The sequence below is a fragment of the Triticum aestivum genome, chromosome 3A, assembly GCF_018294505.1.
Source record: "Triticum aestivum cultivar Chinese Spring chromosome 3A, IWGSC CS RefSeq v2.1, whole genome shotgun sequence".
NCBI lineage: Eukaryota > Viridiplantae > Streptophyta > Magnoliopsida > Poales > Poaceae > Triticum > Triticum aestivum.
The window spans coordinates 139,783,696-139,805,621 of NC_057800.1; the positions used below are offsets into that span (position 1 = coordinate 139,783,696).

Here is a 21,926-nt window from a genome sequence, read left to right on the forward strand (position 1 = left end):
AGTTCTGGTGAGCCAGCCCGTATAAATGCATAGGGGTGGGAAGAATCTTACGCACAGATCACATAGTACTCCGTCCGATCTTTCTTACTCTGCATATAAGATTATAAGATTTGTCTGAAGTTACACTTCATAAAGTTTTACCATATTTATATGAAAAACTTGATTTCATATTGTGAATGTTAATCTGTTTTCTATATAGTTGGTCAAATTTTACAAAATTTGACTTCAAACAAATCTTATATGCAAAGTAAAAAGGATCGAAGGGAGAGAAAGCGGGAGCACGTGCGCAGGCCACAGCTCCCGCTGACATATAACTAAATCTAAATTACCAGCAAACAACAGAAGATACCAAGACAGTGAGAGACATGCGATAAGATGGCAAATAGTAAAAAGAAGACAGGCTACACTTGTTACACCAATTCCACCAACAAATGCCCAATAAATACATCCGCCACCTGAATGAACGCATCTCCCAATGTCATGTTGTTACCTCTTATGAAACAGTTGCCTGGTTTACGCCAATCCCCAGACAAATATATCGCCTCTATGATGTCAACATGAATAATGTACAATTCACAATCTCCTGTTCCTCTCCTTATTCCAGTCTCCCGATCCTAGAGACGAGGCCAATGTTGCTTTCCTCAGTTTCTGCTGGTTCTCGTATTCCTTCTCAAGCCGTGCCTGAGACGATACATGAATCGGATGCCTTGCGGCATTGCTGTGGTTTTGTCTCATATCAAGCATAAGGCCCTTCTCGGGTTTGACAGGAGATACAGCATCTTCAATAGGAACAGGCCACCTAATAAGCCCTTTCCCTGGATTGCTCATGCACGCAGCAGAATCGTTCTTCCTATCGACCACTTTCTTGGTAGAATGGTTTCCGCTGCGAGCTGGATCACTATTCCGAGAGCCCGAGGAGCTCTCAGCTGTACCAAACGGTGATGACGGCTTACGGGCTTTCACCTTATCAGGAGGTGACTTTGGCAAATTTATTGTCCCATTGCTATATACTTGGGGACTCCACCCTTCCGTGCTTCTTCTCATATCACATAGGGTCTCAGCTGCGCACAATATCTTCCGTGATGCTGATCATGGAGCTCATATCAGCAAATCAGCAAATTTTAAGAATTAAAAATGGATAATACAAACTATGCAACCCAAATGAAATAGTAATCACGGTTCACTAAAAAACCCGCAGATAGCTAGATCTAATGACACAGAATGCAAAGGGGCTTTATACTACATATCATTCATTGCATTATCTTAGGTTATACCAAGAAGTGATATAGCATACCTTGACATGCTTTCAGAAGAGAACGTTCACTGTCATTCCTCCGGAAGCTATCTGAGGAGCCCACATGGTCTAGTGGATGCAGTTGCTGCGGACCATGCTCGCTTTCAGTTTTTCTTGAGTAAATAGTTTGTCCGAGGGATCCAGAAGTTGATTCCGTGCAGCATAAATTAGATTGTCTGCTACATGAATCAATGATAGATGACTTTGCCATATCCATTTCCTGAAGAAGATCATCAATTTGATGGACAGGTAAATCTTCGTAATCCTGAGCGGTTGGATATGATCCAACTCTCAACCACTGCCAATGGGAGTTACTCCTACTTGACCCATGTTTACCAGAGTCAACGCTCGGTCGGTAAACCCCAGCTTGTGAGTGTGACCAAGTAAATGGTGGCAAACTAGCTCCATGAGTTGTCATGGAAGGCCCTGTAGCTGAGCTCTCGCTTCCAGCTGATAAAAGAGAATCAAGATCATGTCCTTGGGGAAGTGTTAAACGGCTTAGGATGTCCTTTGGGCAAACATTGCAGACCTCAGTTTGTAAAGGATCCTGGGTAGCAGTAGTATTACAATAAGCATAAATGGTATTGTGAGGTGCTTCAAGACATGTTAATGATTTAAACACAATTGATTCCACTTACCTTAATCAAAGAGGACGGTTTGTCACTACACTGATCTTTGATATCAGAGCTTGAGGTGGTTGCTGAATGCAGCCTAGGACTAGGAGTCAAATTACCATCTTTTCCAGGACTACTGTCCATGTCAGATAGCATAAAAAAAGCTTTTCTGACAGAGACTAGGAGTTCATCTTTTGTGTGCAGTACCTTCTTTCCTTTTTCTCTTCCTAAGCTGGAATATTTGTAAGTGCCATCGAGAAGTTCGCTCAATGTCAGGTTCTCAATGTGATTCGTGATGTCACGGATATCAGATTTCAGGCCATGTGCCCCTGAATGAACAGATAAACACTGTAAGGTGACATGCAAGAATACGTGATCAATGATAAGAGGCCTAAAAATTAATCAATAGCGTGTTTTCTCCATTACAATACCATATTAGTCATCCTAGAGTATTCATAAATATATGTTGAAATTGAACAATGAGATTTTTTGTGGATGCATACGGCGTACTTTTTAAGTAAAAAGATGTACACTGAAGAACCACCCACATAGTAAAATACTATACTAGTCATATCAGATGAATTGAAAAGGCCTAATGATGCAAAAGTCACTGGCGGCCATGAATTATAATAAATGATAATGCAGATTGCAGAATCCTACATATTGAAGTAAGAAAATCATGTACCACTGAAGAACGAACAAAAAAAGGTCAGATGTGCCATTAGTATTGTTTTTCATATCTGATAAAAAAATTGTTTTTCATATTGGTATTACAATTAGAGAGATGCAAAGCAACAAAAATGGAACAACTGACACTAAAATGAAACTAGAAACAGAAAGGCAAGTTGGAACATGTTTAATAAATAACGGCCACCAAATAAATAGACAAATACGGTATAAAAACCAAGAAATTCAAGAAAGGAAAAAAAGAAATTAAAACACCAATATGTAAAAGATTCTAGCATTCATCCCATTAGTGTTTATATTTGTGTGAGCAAACACTAATTTGCATCATGAATGAGTTGTGTGCAGCCATAACGAAACTCGGCACTACATCTGTTCTAAAATAGATGACGCATTCTACAAAGCATACAGTCAAACTTCTATATCTTTGTAAACTAACTATTTAAAAATTATTTAGGTTGGTTAAATGGAAATAAAAATGACGCCATAGGTTTGTCATGAAAAAACATTCCACAATATAATTTTGTATATCTCATACTTAGATATTCATAATACCGTGATGGCCAAAGATGCATTCAGACACCATTGCAAAGTCGAATATCATCTCTATTAGAACTGAGGGGATATCATTTTAACAAGTAATAGAGGGAAGATGAAACCAAAACAAAAGGTGGGTGCTTAAAATGAAAAGCAACTCCATGTCAATGAGATTTTATTTTTTTTAGATCATATGATTAAAATGTGAGAAGACCAAGAATTGCCCTTTGCAGGTTAAAAATGAAGTTTCTAAAACAATCGACAATGAAACAAAACAGAAATCTCAGAACTAAACAAGTAACAAAATTAAAAGGATCTAGACAACTAGATCTCATTGCCCGCATTATCTAGGATCAATTTACTGAGAAAATCAGTTATGGATGTGAACGCCATAGAATAATAACTAACTTATAAATCTACATCCACAATCTGGCATATCATGTTCTTTATCCAGGGACAGCTCATGAAAGGTCAAATGAACTAACAGATCTATATTTCTCAAGCATACCAAACATAGCGAGTGCATCATGTACAGGCCATATGCTGACAAATCAAGAGCTAACATGCATACAGAATGACTTAGTATGTCTAAATGTGGAACTTTGTAATGTAAGTGAGAAAGTTTGCACTATGATAAGAAGGCATGAGAAGGATAATAACTAGTATAACACATCGATAAACAAAATCATAGTTGCAACCAGTTAATACATACCAAGCATGCCATTTCCCACGAAACTGGAATCATGATTTCCTAAACCAGACTTTAATGTGAAACAATCATATTTAGATCTGACACCAGACCTAGCATTCTTCTTGTCAATTCTCTTCGCATCAGAAATGCGCCTCTGCTTTAGCAACCCAGATTTTTCTGTATAACATTAAGGTAAGGGCAAAAACATTAATCGCATGTATATGTATACGGCAGCGCTAAAGCAAGCGTGAGCGTAAAATGCTAATCCTGCGCTCCAGCCAGGTCGCAAGTGCTGCTCAGCTAAAAAATCAATTTTCCTCCCCCCTACTAGTACTAGTAATAGTAAAACATACTCCAGAAATGGTAACAGAACTAAAAGTGTTACCAGTGCAAGCACTGATGCCCCGCCTACCAAGTAAAACAGCGGCAAAAATCTAACATAATTAAAATGGTTACGCTGGACGCACCGGTCCACCAAATCAGGCCACCCTTTGGAGGACACCGACATAGTAATCAACCATTGTAATAAGAGAACTAAAGGGTTACCAATCCATGGACTAGTTTTTTTACAGTGAGCCTGTGGACTAGTCAGGTTAATTAAACATAGGCGTAACTAGATAACCAACAGGGGGCACGCACTCGTGGTACGGCATCTCCACAATCACTGTACTACGGCTACCCCTCCTCCCAGTCTCCATCATCATAACTTCTAAATTTCAAAATACGGTCATGGCTCCGCGCTTCAAATCTTGCATTGGTGCACACATGCCCAGTTACGGAGGTGCAGTATTGCCTGTTTGCTTAAGTTTTCTCTCTGCAGTGCTGCAAGTGCAATTGTTGTTGTATACTATATGCTGATCCAATAGAACTGCAATCATTTTTTTGGTCCCATGGCAGATTAAAAGGTATTATTACCTGAATCAGGAACTGTAAAAGGCTGAGAAATAACCACTGCTGACAATATTTATCATGGGGAAAGACTAAATCAAGAAAATCCCGCATTTGTACTAACAAATTTCAAATTATGAGGGGTAATTCAAGAGCTCTTGTGCCAACTCGCCCTAATACACACTAGTCATTCCAGAAGAAGACACAACATTAACACGTTGAATACTGAAATATGCACCAAACAATAGCTTTTTGGACCATGAGAACATAACAGTCAAATTTCTGAATTAATAATAGGATAAATTAGCCACTTACTGGTCCATATTTATATTTGTTTGATGCGGAATGAACTTAAAAAACTGAATTTCTGGTAGTTGTTTAAGTACTTACAGTACACATTGTAAATTTCCAGGAGGCAAAAACTGGGTAATTGCTGCATTCCAGTACACAGCAAAAGTATGCTCTACTCGGGCAGATGAAACTTTTACATGTTTAGATTATGTGGATTACAAACCTGTAAGTACTTAAACAACTCCCAAAAATTAGCAGAAGAATGAAAACATCCATTACAGCACAAGTATCATTCCAGAAGTCATTTGTGTAACATGTTCCTTTTTATTCTTTATTTTTTTGCTCAGTCAAAAACTGAAATTTAAGGGTCAGCTTTCAGGTTTATATATACCTGCTAATATAACGTGAATAGGAAGAATGAAAACATCCATTACAGCACAAGTATCATTCCAGAAGTCATTTGTGTAACACGTTCCTTTTTATTCTTTATTTTTTTGCTCAGTCAAAAACTGAAATTTAAGGGTCAGCTTTCAGGTTTATATATACCTGCTAATATAACGTGAATAGGAAGACCACTAAAATTACTACTTTGCGGTCAGTTGGTCTTTATGGGGCTATCCCTGACTCTGCAGTCAGCTGGTCGTTAGAGTGAGGGTCCTTATTCCCGCTACTCTGTACCTTTCCTTCAACAATAACAACAAAGCCTTTCAGTCCCAAAGAGGTTGGGGTAGGCTAGAGTTGAAACCCAAAAGATCTCGAAACCAAGTTCCACACACCTCTGCAGCTAGTTATTTGGTGATATTCCAGTCCTTCAGGTCTCTCTTTACAGACTCCTCCGGTGTCAAGTTTGGTCTACTCCGACCTCCCGACATTATCACGCTTTAACCGTCCGCTATGCAATGCCGCTTCTGGAGGCCTGTGTTGTATATGCCCAAACAATCCCAGGCGATGTTGGACAAGCTTCTCTTCAATCAGCACTACCCCAACTCTATCATGTATATCATCTTAACGAAATGATACACAGCTCCCCTCTGTACCTTTCCTTCATCTTAGTGAAATGATATGCAGCTCTCCTGCGTGTTCTAAGAAAACTACTTTGCGGTCATGTACAGAGGTCCGAAGAACATAAAAACTGTAATAGAGAAATAAGTGCAATGGAAGCATGGTATTGATTCAAATGATGGTAACATTTAGCCAAAAGATAAGATATGAAGCTCTGATGGGAAGGTCCATAATGAATCCATTAACATATGCAGAGTCATTTGGTGAGTAGTTCTGTTATGTAAAATTAGACACCCATAGATGAAGAAATGAGACTTCATAACTTACCAGATGCTGTGCATCGTACCATTTCAGGAACAATCTTATGTGGCAGCGATTCATGGCCCTTAACTTCAGCACCTCTAGTGGTTTGAGTTGGCTCTAGCTTTGGCCTTTTTGGACAAGGTGGTGCATCCAACAACTTTATGGTCTTTTTGGTCAGTATCTTGCTATCTTGCTTATGCAAGGATGGAACAGTACCAGTTCCAGTGTAATCCCGCTTGCCATTGTTCTCAGACTTAATGCCAACAGCGAGAGATCTCTGCATAGAAACCTCCAAAGAAGTCCTTTTACGTTTTATAAGATGAACTGCTTTCTGTGTTCTGGTGGTGCTGCTTCACATCTGCTGATCTGCCCATACACAAGTTCGATGGATTAGTAAATTAGTCATCAAAAGTGAAACACATTAAAGACAACCTTTTGGTAGATGAAACACATGGCAAAAATAATTTGCATATAATACCGGAAACAACTGGGAAAAAGCAAATTCCATGACACTAGAAAGGAAGGATATCAATAAATACTAAGGTTACAAGACACCATTTATTTCGCCGTGAAAGAGGGAAACTTCAATGCAACATTCAGGCCCCAAAGAGACAAGGAGAGTCACACATCTATGGAAACTAACAAGTATGTATATGTTTTGCAAGCTGTGGTTTCATGGACGCATGGACACATGCTGATGGTGCTTTTGCATCTAGTATCTTAAAGCCCTCCCAACGAGATTCAGCATATTTGTCTCACGGGTATAAGCACTGAAGAAGTGAGAGCATATTACCATCACTAATACAAAGCTTCACATAAATAAAAATACGCACAATAAAACCCGGGATTGTTACATCTGCCATTGGGCAGAAGCGAGAAAGTTCAAATCAGAAAAGGGGAAACAAAATCAAAAGTTAAAACAAAAGTAAACGCCAGATTTTTAAGTTCATGTATCACTTTCTTCAACCAACTGATCAACACTTACAAGAAATAAAACAGCCTAATTTGAGTAATTTCCACATCCCATAAGGAAAATAGTAGTACCAAGTTTCACAGTCATGAAACCTGAAACGGTCCACGGGGTAAAAAGGAACAAAAAAAATTGCCAGAGACAAGGCAAAAACTGGTGTGATTGCTGCATTCCAGTACACGGCCAAGTAAAATATGCTCTACTCAATCAAATGAAACTTTTACATGTTTAGATTATACGGATCACAAACCTGTAAGTACTTAACAACTCCCTAAAATCAGCAGAAGAACGAAAACATCCATTGCAGCACAAGTAAATAAGCACAGTTGCATTTAAAAGAACTCGATTTTCAAGAAGAGGTCACCCAGACAAGGGCGCCTCCCTCTATCAATAAGCATCTACAGGCACTTAGTTGCAGCACCTCCTGCTCTAAGGACGGGGTTGCACCTTTCACGATTCTGCGCCTCCCCACCCCCACCGCCCACCTCCCCAACCCAGTCATTCACTGTAGCGATTATAGGCATTGTAGCTACTGTCAGGCTGCTGTACCTAGTGTACTTTGAAGGGTTGGCCCGGGGCGTTGCCTAGCCCTGGCTACGCAACTGTCAGAAACCCCTGTGTGCAGCTCCTCAATCAAACAAGGTGGACCGCCTCCGCGTGCAATCAAGTCCTCACAGTTCCAAAGGTCAGTTTCTACTCGCTTTGGGGACATCGAGCACCCAAAAGTGGCGTCGACGGTCTTCTTGCTCCACAGGCACCCATGCCACATGAACATCAACACATTGTCATCCTTGGATGATATCCTCCGATGCCTCTGTTTTTGCTGTTTGTGAGCAACAAGTTGCCATCACGTAGAGGGAAAAGACAGTTGCTTACACGAGTGATTCTGCCACAACTTGGGCAGAGCATTACAGCACCCTTCAGAGTCTCAAACTCCCATATTTCTCCACACCACCTCTTGCGCATGGCGTCCTAGGCAACCTGTCCATGCTCATGGAACAGAGGGGCCTAGAGTGAGGTTAGCACGTGGCATGCAACCTTGACCAAGCATAAGACAATGCCCGAATTATTGATGGTGCAAAAAGCATCATCATTGTCATGTGATGAAATGTCTCTTTAAAAACATAGTGATATACACATCTCATATCTATTCTCTTTATGCAACAATAATGTACAAATAAAACCAAGTAGAGAGTAACATAACAACTAGTTCTGTAAATGTATTCTTTGTCAGGGGCCTTCACATATATACTACACTTCCCAAATGGCAAGGGAAGCTTATCTTTGACAGAGTGGCACCCTCAAATTAACAGATCATATCCTCGTTGTGATGCCACAGTCAATCATGAGGTGTGACTTCAATCCCCTCATCATCGAAATCCAAATATCATTTCAGTAAAACAATAGAATTTGCTGGCATCAAGTGTCTGTACTAAGTTCTGAAGGCATCTACAAAGCTAACAGACCTCACAGCACAAGGTGTCGCCATTTTTCAAGTTAACCGTCTGATATCCAATTTTGAAGCATTAAAAAACAGTACTGTTATAAAACAAAAACCAAAAAAGGCTTCCTTTAAAGCTAAATTGTTGCCAACAGCCCAACACGAGAATACCAAAGAACACAATCATCAAGAAATAGCAGTAAGCTTATCGGCTGTCATAACATAAAGCAGTTGATGCTATCACCAAATAAGGCAGTTGATTCTACCTCCCTTTTCCCTTCCCTTCCTCACCCAGACCTATGCCCTAGACGTCCCCCTCCCCTACCCACCATGCGGCCGCCTCTTCACCCTGCGAGCGCCGAACCCCCCCCCCCCCCCGATCTTTAACGAATGTGTGCCCCAGGCGCGTACCGCGCTCCGATTCGGCACTGGTGTGGCCAGAATCGGCATCAATTTGGGGTAGTTTTTGCGGCGAGTTGTTTGTTTCTAGAGGTGTTTAAAGGGCGCATTTCGGGGCGGTGGATGGATGGTGTGGAGATTCTACTGCCAGCAAAGGTGGATTTTGGAAAGATTCTGATTTCGTCGGCAACTAAGGTAGTGAGCAGAGGAAGTGCTGGTGGTGGAGGTGGGGAGGTTTTAAGGCGCTGTGCAAATGCGTATCGCCGGAACAGCGGTAATAATCTCTTAATTGTGCCCTTTTTGTCTAGGTCGTGCAGTGTGCTGGCTGAATTTTGTTAATATGATGGGAAATTTGGTATTTTTTGAGTTACTAGAACTGGAGTTTTGGGAATCATTTTGAGTTCTACTTGTTCTGTTTTTGGCACATTTTTGTGTGAATATTCATTGCTGTTGTGATATTGGAGTGGCGTTGTTGTAGTGGTTTGTTGGGTTAGTAGGTAATAATTTCATCTTTCTTAGCCTTCCAGAGCAGATAATGATTAGCACTCATGATTTTGCCACTAGAATGATTGACTTGCTATGGAATACTTTTGCTATACCTTTCTTTTGTTCAGATGATCTTAATTGGCTTGAGTGTGAGCCTTCTCCTCAAAGAACCTTATGCTTGAGATTTTTTGTTGCTAGATCTTAATTGGCTTGTGTGCGCTAGTATTAAAAATTTATATGCCTCAAAGATCAGAGCAAATCACCAACTTCTGCGTATATAATTTTTTGATATTAAAAAATGTAAGCGCTTTTTATTCTTTAGATTGTGAATGGTGGCAGCAGTTATATTGTATGTTTCGTAGAGTAATGGTTTTTTTTACCTCTGCTATCATACTTCTCGTTATAGGTTGATTGATTTAGTTTCATGGACTTCCTTGTTGGGCAGTGAACTGAATCAACTGTTTTGGTGATAGCATCAACTGCTTTATGTTATGATCTACAAAAAATTGTTGCAACAGCCCTATTCCAATGGTTATGCCCAATAGTATGCAAAAAGAAAAAACGTCCATTGTTACTCCCCGCTGACGTGTGGGCTGTTTTCTAGCAACTTGTGATCCCGCAATATGTCACACAACCGAAATAACACATTTCTTTCAAACCTTAACATGTTTTACCACATCACATCGAATTGCCATATTTTTTGGTTTAGATAATCAAATCTGATCCACGATCTCTTTCATTCATTGGGCCATAGGTAATACATGGTCTCCTCTTCCTTATTATAGCCCAGACAATGACTGCCATTGCAGCAAGTGCAACAAAAACAGTGGCTCCCCTAATCATCATTTTTCTTTTGTTCATCTTCTTGACCATCTACAATTCATGCATGATATCAGAAATATTTCTACCAGTGACTTGTGAGTTGTGACAGCAGAATATATTGCAAAGATATATTGTAAAACAGCACTTTGAGTATAAAATAGGAAAATCGCCCACTAGTTTGAACAGCATAGAGCAAGGAACTCGAATCAAACAAACGCCACGAGTGTCGCCTCAATATCCTCTCCATCTCCCTCTCGTCTGGGTAAGGCAGATGAGACAAGTTCCAAGATCTAGAGAGGGGCAAGCCGCGAGATACAAGGGGGGAGGAGGGGACGTTCTCACCTTCAGGGCCGCCGCCGGAGTAGCCCCTCGCTCGCCGCCCAGCTTCAAGACCGCCGCCGCGCAGCCGATTGAGGAGGAGACGAGGGAGAGGAGCATCCGGCGGCGTGGATGGGAGGAGAGGAGCAGCCGGCGGCGAGGATGAAGGGGGGGAGCAGCCGGCGGCGAGGATGAAGGAGAGGAGCAGCCGGGGGCGCGGATCCAGGGGGAGGAGCAGCAGCCGCCACCGATAGGGTTTGTGCGAGAGAGGGAGACGCGAGAGGGTTCGTGCGAGAGGGAGGGGGTGAGCGCCAGGCAGCGTTCCCCGTCGTTCACGGATTTGGAGGAAGAGAGAATAGCACTAGTCAAAACCGGGAGTGCCAAAATATCGCTAGTACAAACCGAAACGCCAAAATGGCACTGCAATCTCGGCTTTGTTGTCAGAATACCACTCCCGTCGAATGCCAGATGTTTTCTGTTAGTTCAAAATTATGTGATGTTTTTCAGATTCTTGTGAATTCATAAATAACCTTTTTTAGTTTTAAATTTTATCCATATACTCTATTGTACGAGCTTTATCCCCTTCACCCAAAAACACTATCATGGCGACGCATCAAACTAGCCCGCGCCGGCGCCTGCTCCTCTCGGTCGCTCCCTCTCTATCTAATTGTTTCTTTGTCACTTGCCGGTTGCTCTGCTCTCGCCTCCCTCTCATATCCTCCCGTTATGGCCGTCCTCCCCTAGGTCTCCCGTCGCGGTAGCCTCCAGTGTTCGGGCCGGCGACGCCCTAACTCTGCCGCTCGCCACACTTCCCTAGTCCTCTCGCGATGGTAGCCTGCCCTAGCTCCCCGTCACTGGCTCCGTTGCTCGCCATCCTTCCCTATCTCCAATGCTCGTGTGCGTTCCTGACTACGATGACCTTTGTGCTTGGATTTGGACCTCGACCTTTAATCCCGTGCAACCCTAGCTAGCATTGCCTCTGCATGTGTGTTGATTGTGTTGCCTACTTGTGTTGAAAATAATGTTTTTTGTATTGATTGTGTTGGTAAAATGGTGTTAATTTGTTGTTGAATGAGCAGCGTGACGTGTGGAGATAAAGGCACATATATCTTTTTTCAACTATGCTATTCTTAGTTTAGCCACTAGTGGTATTTTGGCATGAACATATTGAAATGAGCTATTGCAGCTCTTTGGTTTTTACTAGTGTATTTTGGCATTTTGGTTTTGACAAGTAGTATTTTGGCTATTGCCTCTTGGAGGAACCACTGCATTACGGATCTCAGTTGAATATTCTCAAATGTGTAACGAGTGGGTTCGGGTTTTAGTTGTACTCAACACGAGAAGGGGGGCGAATTACGGGTCGCACACATGCTATTCCACTTGGTGACTCATACCAAACACACTCTTAATGCGACTGAGATAGTCAATTTTTAGGATGGTTGCCACTTGTTTATTTCCAGAATAAATGGATGAATAAATCAACCATTTTTGAAATATTCCCTGAAATAAACGAGCTGACAAGATCTGTGGAAGAAACCAAGAAATGGTTTTCCCTTAATGTTTGTACACAAGCATGTTACTATGTGTGTAACACCTCGGCCACAACCACTGATTCCCGTGTGTTACCCCTGGCAGAATCTACACTGACCCTACAAACCAACACTAGTCTTTCCTGCGTACTTTGTGACGGAGCTAAATCTGGCATTTCTCGGGTTAAGGTGTCCCGAGCTAAGCGTCTAAGCAGGATGGTAACAAGGACATGAGTTTTTACCCAGGTTCGGGCTCTTCAAGGAGATAACACCCTACGCCGTGCTTTTGCATATTGCGTTAGATTAAGTACAAAATACATATATTCTATCCTGAGATTGTAATGTGTATAATGTAAGATGTCTCTATCACCTAGCCAGCCTCGATTTATATAAGATACTGGAGGCCAAGAGTCCTAATCGGCTACGTCAGTTGAGAGGAGTCCTTCGGGGATACAGAGTCCTCGTCTTGAACAGTAGGCCTTCTTGATTTTCCCTGTAGATCGCCATGGTCCACCCAAAAGTGGTCCAAGACGAACTGTCAAAGGCAGTGGCGGAGCTTGATCAAAATTATAGGAGAGGTTAACCCATGTAGGATGGGCCATTCAATCAAATGTTGGGCAAAAACTCCACCATTTTTGTCTAATTAAGTGCTAATGATATAACAAAACAACACTAGTTGGGGTCCATGGTCCGGGTTGGCCCTAAGGAAGCACTACAAAAAAGACACATCTGCATCATTATGGTTCGAACGAAAACTTTTTCTGTCATGGAAGTGACACTTCCATGATGTAATTGTGGCAAAAAGGGTAATTGGTAACGAGTAGCAAGTAATAAAAGTAAATAAAAGTGTAGCAAGATGGCCCAATCATTTTTGTAGCAAAGGACAAGCCTGGACAAACTCTTATATGATGTAAAGCGCTCCCGAGGACACATGGGAATTATCGTCAAGCTAGTTTTCATCACGATCATATGATTCACGTTCGGTACTTTGATAATCTGATATGTGGGTGGACCGGTGCTTGGGTATTGTCCTTACTTGGACAAGCATCCCACTTATGATTAACCCCTATTGCAAGCATCCGCAACTACAACAGAAGTATTAAGGTAAACCTAATCATAGCATGAAACATAAGGATCCAAATCAGCCCCTTATGAAGCAACGCATAAACTAGGGTTTAACCTTCTGTCACTCTAGCAACCCATCATCTACTTAATACTTCCCAATGCCTCCCTCTAGGCCCAAACAATGGTGAAGTGTCATGTAGTCGACGTTCACATGACACCACTAGAGGGATGACAACATACATCTCATCAAAATATTGAACAAATACCAAATTCACATGACTACTAATAGCAAGACTTCTCCCATGTCCTCAAGAACAAACGTAACTACTCACAAAGCATATTCATGTTCATAATCAGAGGGGTATTGATATGCATAATGGATCTGAACATATGATCTTCCACCAAGTAAACCAACTAGCATCAACTACAAGGAGTAATCAACACTACTAGCAACCCACAGGTACCAATCTGAGGTTTGGATACAAAGATTGGATACAAAAGATGAACAAGGGTTTGAGAGGAGATGGTGCTGGTGAAGAAGTTGACGGAGATTGGGCCCCTCCCGATGAGAGGATCGTTGGTGATGACGATGGTGATGATTTCCCCCTCCCGAAGGGAAGTTTCCTCGACAGAACAGCTCCGCCAGAGCCCTAGATTGGTTCCGCTAAGGTTCCGCCTCGTGGCGGCGGAGTCTCGTCCCGAAAGCTTGCTTATGATTTTTTCCTCGACGAAAGACTCCATATAGCAGAAGATGGGCATCGGAGGGCCACCAGGGGGGCACGAGGTAGGGGGCGCGCCCAGGGGGTAGGGCGCGCTCCCACCCTCATGGCCAGGGTGTGGCCCCCCTCTGGAACTTCTTGCGCTCAGTATTTTTTATATATTCTGGAAATAGTTTCCGTGAAGTTTCAGGACTTTTGGAGCTATGCAGAATAGGTCTCTAATATTTGCTCATTTTCCAGCCCAGAATCCCAGTTGCCGGCATTCTCCCTCTTTATGTAAATCTTGTAAAATAAGAGAGAATAGGCATAAGTATTGTAAGATAATGTGTAATAACAACTCATAATGCAATAAATATCGATATAAAAGCATGATGCAAAATGAACGTATCACATTCACACAAAGCATGTCTGACCTAAGCAGATGGCATATGTGATGTATAAATTAAGCAATGCAAGGCACCATATGCATGATATTACCAACATCAGCATGCCAAGCTAGAGCGAAGACCTCAGGGGGTAAATAGGAGTGGTCTTCTCCTTCTGAATCCCCCTCAGAACAGTTATCTTCCTCTTGATTACAATCCAAAATGGGTGGAGGGGGCCCGCCTTTGCACCCACCATAAAGCGACGTCTGCATGAAATTTTATTGCCACTCAAGGCTCGTCTCTTTTGCTCTACATGTTTAGTTCTGATGTGTACAATAACTGACATGCATAGGAATAAAATATAATGAGATTATGTAAGGAGTGCATGCACAAATCCAGAGTGATGGTAGCAAACTGTGGATAGACCCAAAACCAATGATAGCAGGCAGATAATAGCTTTAGTTAAAAATACAGATAATGGCTCCTTTAAGGTTTGCTTGCACCCAACATGAAACTCATAGTAGACACCCGAGATTAACTAGATAGTACTGATTGCTGCCCCAATATGTACCCCACAACCATTTAAAAACTCAAGTTTTAGCATTAGTTTAGACCCGACTCGGAGTCTAATAGGTGAACACGATGATAAAGTAGCATGTCATCATTTTAAGCAATGCATAACGTAAGCAGACATGGAAGAGTGTGACCTTTCTTGCGGACCCATGTAGTCCTCAAGGTCATCTGCTCAGTTGATGATGGTAATGCAGTTGTCGTGGCTACCGACGGCGAGGAAGAAGATCTGAGGCAGCGAAAAATAGTCTGGAGAGCGGATCCCTACTGTGGTGAACCCTTCCGTCATTGGAGCAACTGAGCTGGGGTGTAACACAGCGCAACAGGAGTGGAACAAAACACACAAGGTTTTCTTTGACACATATTTGTAACAGAAGTGATTGTGTAAGGGCTTGTTTGAATTTGAGGATTCTAACAATGCAGGGATAAGAATTACACAGGAATATGATAGGAATGCACGTGCAAAATAGAGAATTTAAAAACACAGAATTTCTGCCAATCTGGGTATTTGGTTCACAAGAATTGGAAGATCACAAGATGCAAAGAAGCATGGTGAGATTAAGTCAAACCACAAGAAAATGTACGGTTATAATGCTATTATGCTACTATCTCTTAGTCTTGTGCTTCATGAATAGGAATTTGAAAAGATGAACAAGTGGATATTAAAATTCCTACGGTTTTTCTTTCAAGGAGACACTAAAGGAACAAATCATACAGTTTTCCTTTGCTCCATTCCTTTGAACCAAATGCATGAATGGTAGTACCATAGGAAACTTTCCAATTCCTATGTTTTTCCTTCACTTTTCCTTTCAAGCACTGGCGATTCTAGTAGGCAGGCTTGAGCATGGAAAATCCTACACTCAAAAATTGTTTTTGTGCTACTTCTACTACTTTGGATCCAGGCCACTGCCCTACAAGCTCAACTCCTAGGCCCATCGACAAATGCACAGCTCAAACACAGAGAAATAAATAATGATGGCATTCAAGAGAGTCCATCACGGATAGCTAAGTTGCCTGGTACCTCACTTCTTGTCATATAGTAGGAGAAACTAATCGTATTTCACGTTACTACGTCTGCTCAGTGGATAATATATATAACATGTAGAGTAAAAAAGAGATGCAACTGGTGTACAATCTCTTTGGCGAAGCCATGTCGATCTCAGCGTGATTGGGTTGGTCGGTGAGGATGCTCCAGCTGACTTGGCTGTTGGAGGAGGGGAAGAAGATCTTAGGCGTCTGGAGATGGAGCCCGGTGTACTGCTCTGCTGTGATGGAGGGTTTCGTCGTTGGAGCAGCTCCGGTGAGTTGTCCGACGGCGAGGCTGAAGCAGGATAAGAGAGACAACATTAACCTGAGTGGAATTCTAAAAGCATCTCCAATAGATGACATAAAATACATAACCGCAAAGTGCTAGATGTAAAATACATCAGCCGCTCATTTCTGAACTTAACTGTCGAAACTGAATTTAATTGTCGAAACTGAACTTAACCGTCAAAACTGAATTTTGTTGTCGAAACTGAATTTTATGGTCGAAACTGAACGCACTAGTAGCAGAAAAGCAATAGCAGCAACAGCGCCCGGAGCACCAGCGCATGCAAGAGCCAGGGCAGCTGGTCGTGTAGCCGCATCAGGATGAGTCTACACGTCAGTCGACTGACTTTTTCATCTTTGGTCAATCAATTTTCCAGCCGTTGGATACGAAATCAAGGGCATGCAATTCATCTTCAACCTCCACCCCCTTGAGCCGCCAGCCACCACCGGCCAAACTGCCGGCACCCACCGCCCGCGGTCGCCGGCGTGCCACCCTGGCCGCCCCGAAACCACTCCCCACCGCCGGTCAGCCGTCGGCCCGGCCATCCCTCTAGCCCCCCCCTCGTGCCGAGATTTTTCTCCGGCGATCCTCACGCCCCCGCCCCACCACCGCTGGCGACCACTGCCCCCACCCTGAACCCTAAGATAGATAGTGGGGTACCTCTCCAGCGAGCCCCCCTCCTTGCTGCGGCTGGTTCTTCCTTAACTCCATGAGCCCCCCCACCCCCTGAAAATCAACTGACCCAAAAATCGATTCAGTCGACTGAAGTGTAGCTAAATCGGAGCAGCATCACAAGCAAGAGCAAGAGCGAGAGCGGCAGCACAAGCAAGAGCGAGAGCAACAGCATGAGCAAGAGCAAGAGCAAGAGAAGACCAGGCAGGGGACCAAGAGCAGGAGTAGAGCAGCAGCGCGAGCGAGAGCCAAAGCAGTAGCAGGTCCTACTGATGTGGACGTCGCCACCGAGGGAGCGACGCTGTGGAGGAAGTAGCCGGCGACGCCACTGTGGATGGAGCCACGCCATGTCGGCTCGGGACCGAGTGCCAGCAGCACCGTGAGATCGAATCAAGAAGAAAATGTGGCGATTAGTGTAGAACCTCTTTGGTGGCACCGATTAGGACTCAGCTTCATCCGAGGAAACAGTGATGATGCTGCTCTTCCGTTGGTGCTGGTGAAAACGGCGGTGTGGGAATGGAGGTGGCGTGAAAGACGAGGGGAACATCGGGGCAGCTCCTTGGAGGTGGAGGACGGGGTGGCTGAATCGGCGGGATGACGAGATCAATGACGGATCCTCATCTGATGCGGTGGATGAGGGACGTCGAGGTGTTGCTGTGGTGGACGTCATCGGGGAAGAGGCTCCGGCTGGGTGACGGACGGAGGAGGGTGTGGGGCTTCGCGGGTTTTCACGGCCTTGATGTATGAATGGGTGGGCGGATGGGAGGGGAGGGGGAACCATGGCTTAGGGACGCGCTTGTCCAAAATATGCGATAAGTTATGAAAGTACCCCCACCGATTTGAGCTAGGCGGTTCTTTCGATTCAGGGGTATCACGCGCATTTCGCGTGCCGGGATTTCACAAGAGGTGTGACTTTTGTGCGCATTGTAATGTTTGGATAACAAGGCGTGGGTTGAGATGGAGGGAGTTTTTGGAGCACAACGAGACAAATATATATCTTAAATATTTCGGGGTAACAATGCGCAGGTTGAAGAGGCGGGAGTTTCACAGCACGATAGACAGAAATTTTGGCATAACAAGGCGCAACTTGAAATTTCGGGAGAATAAGCTTAACGTGTACAAAAAAGACAATTCGCACCTCATCACTAGAGAGAGCCATGTCCCGCTTTATTATACTACTAGAAATGCATTGAAATACAACAACAACAACAACAACAACAACGACAACAACAACAAAACTAAAAAATTGGGACAACAAACATAACATGTACAGTACCAAATCAATTTGCACTTCCATCGATAATAAAAAACAATACGTGTTGTCTAGCATATGGACTAAATTTTAGTACACTTTCCTTGTTTGAATAGGATTGTACTCGGGTTAGTTATACAACCATCTAAATATTATCTTCACAACACATGACATGAATATAGGAATAGTAAATTCCTATATAAATACGAACTACATGCACATATATGATCTCAAATTCAAAAATATCTATCCATTTTATGTTGAATTCAAATCATCGTACATGTATGCTCGAGCTAGGTGTTCAGAATCTAAACCATGTATGATACTACCTACAATGTGTTCAACACGCACAACACACACACAAACACCATTTAGACTGGTAAGGTACACGTGCATTGCACGCATGAAATTTGGCAACCAAATTATGAATAAATACCACATTATAGCATGTAAGCTTTAAGTCATATATGCATGATGTAGATGTTTATTTAATTCTTATAGTTCATTCACTGGTACGCATCGGTCCTAAACAAACGGTTTTTAACCCGTTTCCGCGACGGCATTCGGAACCGTCGCCAAGTGAGTGTGGGCGATAGGGGGGTCCTTCTCACACAAGCCAGAAACCGTTAAGGATATGCCCTCCTGGCACACACGCTCGGCAAAATGAGGTCGTGTGTGCTACCTCTTGAGCACTGCGTTGGTTTTCCCTTGAAGAGAAAAGGGTGATGCAGCAAAGTAGCGTAAGTATTTCCCTCAGTTTTTGAAAACCAAGGTATCAATCCAGTAGGAGGCTACGCGCCAGTCCCTGGCACCTACACAAAACAAATAAATCCTCGCAACCAACGCGATAAGGGGTTGTCAATCCCTACACGATCACTTACGAGAGTGAGATCTGATAGATATGATAAGATAATATTTTTGGTATTTTTATGATAAAGATGCAAAGTAAAATAAAAGGCAATGCAAATAACTAAGTGTTGGAAGATTAATATGATAGAAGATAGACCCGGGGGCCATAGGTTTCACTAGTGGCTTCTCTCAAGAGCATAAGTATTTTACGGTGAGTGAATATATTACTGTTGAGCAATTGACAAAATTGAGCATAGTTATGAGAATATCTAGGTATGATCATGTATATAGGCATCACGTCCGAGACAAGTAGACCGACTCCTGCCTGCATCTACTACTATTACTCCACACATCGACCGCTATCCAGCATGCATCTAGAGTATTAAGTTCAAGAGAACAGAGTAACGCTTTAAGTAAGATGACATGATGTAGAGGGATAAATTCATGCAATATGGTAAAAAAATATCTTGTTATCCTCGATGGCAACAATACAATACGTGCCTTGCTGCCCCTACTGTCACTGGGAAAGGACACCGCAAGATTAAACCCAAAGCTAAGCACTTCTCCCATTGCAAGAAAGATCAATCTAGTAGGCCAAACGAAACTGATAATTCGAAGAGACTTGCAAAGATAACCAATTATACATGAAAGAGTTTAGAGAAGATTCAAATATTGTTCATAGATAAACTTGATCATAAACCCACAATTCATCGGTCTCAACAAACACACCGCAAAAGAAGATTACATCGAATAAATATCCACAAGAGAGGGGGAGAACTTTGCATTGAGATCCAAAAAGAGAGAAGAAGCCATCTAGCTAATAACTATGGACCCGAAGGTCTGAGGTAAACTACTCACACTTTATCGGAAGGGCTATGGTGTTGATGTAGAAGCCCTGCGTGATCAATGCCCCCTCCAGTGGAGCTCCGGAACAGGCCCCAAGATGGGATCTCGTGGATACAGAAAGTTACGGTGGTGGAATTAGGTTTTTGGCTCCATTTTTGATCGTTTGGGGGTACGTAGGTATATATAGGAGGAAGGAGTACGTCGGTGGAGCAACAGGGGGCCCGCGAGGGTGGAGGGCGTGCCTGGGGGGGTAGGCGCGCCCCCCTACCTCGTGGCCTCCCTGTTGGTTGCTTGACGTAGGGTCCAAGTCTCCCGGATCATGTTCATTCCGAAAATCATGTTCCCGAAGGTTTCATTCCGTTTGGACTCCGTTTGATATTCCTTTTCTTCGAAACCCTAAAATAGGCAAAAAGAACAACAATTCTGGGTTGGGCCTCCCGTTAATAGTTTAGTCCCAAAAATAATATAAAAGTGAATAATAAAGCTCAATAATGTCCAAAATAGAAGATAATATAGCATGGAGCAATCAAAAATTATAGATACATTGGAGACGTATCAAGCATCCCCAAGCTTAATTCCTGCTCGTCCTCGAGTAGGTAAATGATAAAAACAGAATTTTTGATGTGGAATGCTACTTGGCATATTTTCAATGTAATTCTTTTTAATTGTGGTATGAATATTCAGATCTGAAAGATGCAAGACAAAATTTTAATATTGACATAGAAATGATAATACTTCAAGCATACTAACTAAACAATTATGTCTCTTCAAAATAACATGGCCAAAGAAAGTTATCCCTACCAAATCATATAGTCTGGCTATGCTCTATCTTCACCACACAAAGTATTTAAATCATGCACAACCCCGATGACAAGCCAAGCAATTGTTTCATACTTTTGGTGTTCTCAAACTTTTTCAATCTTCACGCAATACATGAGCGTGAGCCATGGACATAGCACTTTAGGTGGAATAGAATGGTGGTTATGGAGGAGAAGAAAAAGGGAAGATAGTCTCACATCAACTAGGCGTATCAACGGGCTATGGAGATGCCCATCAATAGATATCAATGTGAGTGAGTAGGGATTGCCATGCAACGGATGCACTAGAGCTATAAGTATACGAAAGCTCAAAAAGAAACTAAGTGGGTGTGCATCCAACTTGCTTGCTCACGAAGACCTAGGGCATTTTGAGGAAGCCCATCATTGGAATATACAAGCCAAGTTCTATAATGAAAAATTCCCACTAGTATATGAAAGTGATAACATAGGAGACTCTCTATTATGAAGATCATGGTGCTACTTTGAAGCACAAGTGTGGTAAAAGGATAGTAGCATTGTCCCTTCTCTCTTTTTCTCTCATTTTTTTGTTTGGGATTCTTTGGCCTCTTATTATTATTATTATTATTCGTCCGGAGTCTCATCCCGACTTGTGGGGGAATCATAGTCTCCATCATCCTTTCCTCACTTGGGACAATGCTCTAAAAATGATGATCATCAAACTTTTATTTACTTACAACTCAACAATTACAACTCGATACTTAGAACAAAATATGACTCTATGTGAATGCCTCCGGCGGTGTACCGGGATATGCAATGAATCAAGAGTGACATGTATGAAAGAATTATGAATGGTGGCTTTGCCACAAATACAATGTCAACTACATGATCATGCAAAGCAATATGACAATGATGAAGCGTGTCACAGTAAACGGAACGGTGGAAAGTTGCATGGCAATATATCTCGGAATGGCTATGGAAATGCCATGATAGGTAGGTATGGTGGCTGTTTTGAGGAAGGTATATGGTGGGTGTATGATACCGGTGAAAGGTGCGCTGTATTAGAGAGGCTAGCAATGGTGGAAGGGTGAGAGTGTGTATGATCCATGGACTCAACATTAGTCATAAAGAACTCATATACTTATTGCAAAAATCTACAAGTTATCAAAGCAAAGTATTACGCGCATGCTCCTAGGGGGATATATTGGTAGGAAAATACCATCGCTCGTCC

General features: G+C 42.5%; 1 protein-coding gene across 2 annotated transcripts; it reads right to left on the bottom strand.

Moving 5' to 3' along the window:
- Window positions 1-341: 341 nt before the first annotated feature.
- Window positions 342-11,088, bottom strand: LOC123060711 (uncharacterized). 2 transcript variants are annotated; one of them, XM_044483529.1, is made up of 6 exons: window positions 10,765-11,087; window positions 6,329-6,670; window positions 3,842-3,997; window positions 1,933-2,237; window positions 1,295-1,841; window positions 342-1,085 (listed from the first exon to the last, which is right to left on the bottom strand). In XM_044483529.1, exons 2-6 carry the CDS (start codon window positions 6,585-6,587, stop codon window positions 574-576), a joined length of 1,779 nt encoding a protein of 592 aa, XP_044339464.1. In that variant the 5' UTR covers window positions 6,588-6,670; window positions 10,765-11,087; the 3' UTR covers window positions 342-573. The 2 variants fall into 2 exon arrangements, with proteins under 2 accessions (XP_044339464.1, XP_044339465.1); XM_044483530.1 differs by lacking the exon at window positions 3,842-3,997 and having other exon boundaries at window positions 10,765-11,088.
- Window positions 11,089-21,926: the final 10,838 nt, after the last annotated feature.